General features: G+C 34.2%; 1 protein-coding gene across 1 annotated transcript in view; it reads right to left on the bottom strand.

Moving 5' to 3' along the window:
- The window catches only part of LOC129224202 (zinc finger protein 595-like), a 21824-nt gene extending 16598 nt beyond the window's left edge, over positions 1-5226 (bottom strand). The window contains exon 1 of the mRNA XM_054858619.1: positions 4685-5226. Coding sequence (XP_054714594.1) covers positions 4685-5226 — 542 coding nt within the window. The remainder of the gene's footprint in view (positions 1-4684) is intronic.
- Positions 5227-5524: the final 298 nt, after the last annotated feature.

The raw sequence follows: 5524 nt of genomic DNA, 5'->3' as shown, positions 1-5524 counted from the left end.
ATATTAAATCCCGAATGCAGTATTTTGGAATTTTTTTTGTATTGATTGCTTTTATCTTACTTCTTCTGCATATTGTATGTCTGTTTAGCACGGAAAAAAATACACACTACTTCTATTTCTTTTCATTTTCTGCCCTACTTGCAACTGAAGAAAAGTTGTTGTCATGAGAAATCTATGGTTTCTTTTTTCTTTTAAATTTAAAATAGTTATTTCTCCCAAAGTTAGAACAGGACTGCAAAAATTTACAATCAAGTACTAAAATACCAGAGACTGGAAAGTACAAATGAAGTGCGTTTAATAATTTTATTTATTCTAGAGTGCTTGAAAATAATTAGATAAGTCTTTGAAAATCCTAAGCAAAGTGGGCTCCAATTACTTCTACACCATATTGTTAATCTGTTTAGCCAGGAAAAAAAATGATACACTACCTCTATTCCTTTTCGTTTTCTGCACTACTTATAATTAAAAAAAGGTTGTTGTAGTGAGAAATCTATAGTTTACTTTTTCTTTCAAACTTAAAATGGCTGTTTCTTACAAAGTTTGAACAATACTGTACAATTGTATAATCTAGTTATTAATTTCTATGTCTATCCAATTAACTTTTATAAGGCTTGAAAATGCAGAATTTTATATCCATTTTACAAAATTTCCTTCGTGGGAGAAACCCCCGGCCCGCTAAAATTGGAGATATTCTATTTCCCACTTAAAAGGGAGCCCTGTGTCACTCTCTTGATACCAGCTCCCTCTCTTAAGGTCAATTCAAATCAATTCAAAAAGGACAGCATGAAAACACACATTAATGAAAACGACACACAAAAAAGTAAAGCATGGATTTATGCATCACAGGAAACAGACAAAAGCATGGGAGTGGGGGGCAATAAAAATGTTGCTCAAAAAAAAAAAAAAAAAATCCTGCCCCCCCCCCCCCAGGAACTCAGTCCTAAATCCGCCTATGATCCAGGAGAAAAGATAGTTTCCACAATGTATATTTTACATTCAACGTCGCAAAATACACACTGTTTTGCTCTAAAAATGTCAGCAGTTACCCATGGAACTGTCTTCATGACTATGAGAAAATCTGAATAATGTAGAAGTTGGTTTAACATTAATTTAACATTTATAATATTTTTAGAAAACATGTCAAAGTACATATTGAAATCAACATATCCAAAATTACACATTGATGTCTTTTCACAATACAATACAACCTCATTTATCCACTCTAAATGGACTAAAAGCAATCCGGGCAATCAAAATTCTGGTTAATTCAGGAAATATGGAAATAATGCAAATCTAGAAATGTGTAGACTTACAGTTCATTATGAAAAAGAAAAAAATTTTTTGTAAGAAAATAACAAAAAATTATTTACAAACATAACAATAAAACAAAAAGAATTTTTCGCATCCTTTCTTGACAAAGAATTAGACCACTGTTTTCTGTTTCAAACACATGTGGAGTTTGAACGAATTACAGACACACTTTATCATCAATACATGGCCAATAGTATTGCAAGGTTAACAAATTTAGTACTTTATCATGGATAAGAACGAGAAAGAGAAAAGTATTCTTTCAATTCGAGAAATATTGTTCAATATCAGAATAATAAATTAGTTTAAAGATGAGATTTGATTAAGTTATTGAAGAAAAAGAAGATAAATTTATTTTTTAGAAAAACATTCACACAAAATGATCAGTTTCTCAAAATTGGAACTCAATAATGTGGTGTCCCTGGGGGGAAAGAAACAATTTCAAGTTCTTTAAGTAATTAAGTTAAGAATAAAAGATATTAAAAGTGTACAATTTTGTACAAAAGTGTACAAAAGCGTTTAATTTGTTTTAAAGCCTTGCATTTAGCTTTTATGACAGCTTTTTAGGGACTGTCCACAAGAACGTCTAAAACTTCATGCAGTATTTTATACACTGCTTGACAATTGCTAAGGAACAAGTGATTTATGCAAATTTGTGTCTCAACCAGCTGGCCAATGGAAATAAATTAAGTTCAGATGGCGCGGTAGATCAAGACTTGTTATCTGTATAAAAGACAGTGCATATACGCTCAAGATTTGAACGAAAATTCACGCTGTTCGGTTTTCAAAAATAGTGCTGGATGTTAAAAAAGGTTTTTCTCTAAAATTCTGTTTGGTTTTTGAAATATTTAAGAGTAAAATGTCAGCAAGACATCATTTGAGTACCTACGATTGTGGACGAGCTGTAGGAGGACTGGAAGCAGGTCAATGTGTCACCACTGTGGCTGCTGCAGTGGGTGTATCAAAAAATGCCATCTCCCGATTAAAGAAGGCCGCCGAAAGTGGAAATGTTTTGTAAAAGTATGCCGGGGTTTCATGGTAGGAACACCACACCTTCAGAGGATCGCTATGTAGCCCTCCTGGCAAAAAGGAACAGAATTTTGACTCCTCGACAGATAGCTGCAAATCTTACAACCGCTACCGGTACGCATATTTCTGCAAGAACCATCTCATGGCGAGTAAATAATGTTGGTTTGTGTGCACGGAAGCCCATACGTTGCATCCAAGTTCAACCACGCCATCGTCGAGAGAGATTACGCTGGTGTAAGGAACATGTTGTCGGGATCCTCAAAATTGGTCTAGAGTAATGTTCTCTGACGAATTTCGTTTCAGTGTGGCAAGTGATTCTGGTCACCAATTACTGTGAAGAGAGCGTGGAACATGTTATGCACAAAAATTTGTTTGTGAACGTGGTCAGTATGGCCCAGGCATGATGGTGTGGGCAGGCATCATGCACACTGGCAGAACACCGTTTCACATTTTTGAACAAACAAGTGTTACGTCGCAAATGTATTGCAGAGAAGTTATGCTGGATCATGTTCGTCTTTTTAGGGGGCTGTAGGTCCAGACTTTCTCTTTACGGATGACGATACATGGCCACACAGAAGCATTAAAGTGTCAGACACACACTGCAAAGTGAAAACATTCTTTGTATACAGTGGCCTGCTTACTTTCCCAACTTAAATCCAATTGAACTTGCCTGGGAGGTTCTTGGCAGAGGAACCATCCCTCCCAGAACAGTACAAGAACTCAAATCTGCCTTCAGAGAGGAGTGGGAAAACATCTCACAAGCCCTCCTCAAGAATTAGTAGGGAGTATGAAAAAGGGAAAACATATATGTAAAATGTGCATTAGTATCCCTGGTAATCATGCATCATATTAAGGTACTTATGTCTCCATCATTCTAACCTAGATCATTTTTTGTGGTTGCTTGAAAACCATCTAAGTAGGATTATTTTTTTATTTTAAGTTTTTACTTCATTGATGCAGTAATATCTGTATTATTATGTACTTATAATAAAGGCATATCCTTCTTACTAACTATATACTTTGTTCTGTTTCTTCAATCATCATCTATTCTTAACTATTCCAAAAAACATAATAAGCAACTGTCAAGCAGTGTAGAACAAAACTTCTCCACTACATTTTTACTCAAAATCTGTTTAGCTGACACAAAAAGTTTTAAAAAAAATGTTCGGGCATAACCTTAAAAAAAATTAGGTTTCTCAAACTTGCAATACTTTTGACTAGGTGTGTAGATTTTTTTAAAGGTTTTAAATTTGATCCAGATAAACAAGGTTCTACTGCTGTCATAGGAATACGGCACTTTTGAACATTGGTATTAACTGATATTTCAAATTGGATTTCAGATGAATGTACTTTCTTTCAAATGTATTCTAAACATTTTTCTTTTTTTTATAGCGTCCAAACTGCAAGCAACCGAGTCTGTAAAAAATCACAATCAATAATCATATAGTTTTTTATGTATTATGCATCCTCATCTGTATTTTCAAAACTGAAGCACAGAGTAACCACACACACTTCCACAAAATTCTTTTCACAAAAATGATTTTTTTACTACACTTCCAAAAATGTCTTTACAAATACAGTATAACCCCGATTTAACAATTGTCAAGGGACTAGAAAAAGTTATTGTTAAATCAAGGATATCGTTAAATCGAGAAGCATAGACATTCAATACAGTCAAATCGGAATCAGTGAAATGTATCAATAAATTGAGAAAATCATTAAATTGGGTATCGTTAAATCAAAGTTACCACAAAGTTATCGTTGAATCAAGGATATCGTTAAATCGAGAAGCATAGACATTCAATGCAGTCAAATCTGAATCAGTGAAATGTATCAATAAATTGAGAAAATCAATAAATTGGGTATCGTTAAATCAAAGTTAACGTTGAATCAAGGATATCGTTAAATCAAGAAGCATAGACATTCAATGCAGTCAAATCCGAATCAGTGAAATGCATCAATAAATTGAGAAAATCAATAAATTGGGTATCGTTAAATCAAAGTTACCACAAAGTTATCGTTGAATCAAGGATATAGTTAAATCGAGAAGCATAGACATTCAATGCAGTCGAATCCGAATCAGTGAAATGTATCAATAAATTGAGAAAATCATTGAATTAAGTATCGTTAAATCAAAGTTACACTGTATTAAAACTATGGAAATGTTTTTTCACAATGACCATTAAGAGCATGGCTTTCTTGATGCGTAATGGAAGCTGTCTCTTCAAGATTTAACTGACCGTATGCTTTTTCAAACATTGTCTCAAATTGACACTAGGTATTTATGCTCAAATGCTGTTGCAAGCTTGAAACTGAAGAAAACAACATTTTACAACACTCACAATACAGCTTTTCCTTGGTGTGTATCTTCAAATGCTGTTTCAAGTACGTACTCCTAGCGAAAGATTTCCCACAAGTATCGCAAGAAAATGGCTTCTCTTTGGTATGTATTCTCAAATGCTGTTTCAAGTTTGAAAGGAGAGAAAATGCGTTTTTACAATAGTCACAAGTATATGGTTTTTCTTGGGTATGGATCTTCAAATGATCGTTCAAGTATAGAATTCGAATGAATGTCTTCCCGCAATAATCACAACAATATGGCTTGTCTTCAGTGTGTATCCTCAGATGCTGTTTCATGTTTGAATACTGAGAAAATGTCTTCCCACAATAATCGCAAGAATACGGTTTCTCCTTCGTATGCACTCTTAAATGCAGTTTCAAGGTTGTGTTATGGGAAAACGTCTTTTGGCAATAATCGCAAGTATATGGTTTATCTTCGGCATGCATCCTCAGATGCCTTGTTAAGTTTGAAATCTGAGAAAATGACTTTTGGCAATAATCACAAGTAAATGGCTTCTCTTTGGTATGTATTCTCACATGATCTTTCATGTTCGTGAGCTGGGAAAATGTCTTTCCGCAATAAACGCAAGTGAATGGCTTTTCTTCGGAATGTATTCTCAAATGCTGTTTCAAGCCTGAGCTATGTGAAAATGTCCCTTTGCAATGATCGCAAGAGAAGGGTTTTTCTTTGGTATGTTTTCGCAAATGTACTTTCAAGTTCGAGCTATGAGAGAATTTCTTTTGGCAATAATCACAAGTATATGGTTGTTCTCCAGTATGCATCCTCAAATGCTGTTTCAAGGCTGAATTCTGAGAAAAAGACTTTTTACAATAGTCACAAAAAAAT

Source organism: Uloborus diversus, chromosome 6, assembly GCF_026930045.1.
Source record: "Uloborus diversus isolate 005 chromosome 6, Udiv.v.3.1, whole genome shotgun sequence".
Taxonomy (NCBI): domain Eukaryota; kingdom Metazoa; phylum Arthropoda; class Arachnida; order Araneae; family Uloboridae; genus Uloborus; species Uloborus diversus.
Note: the sequence above shows the minus strand (reverse complement) of the source record. Positions and strands in the feature narration are given on the sequence as shown.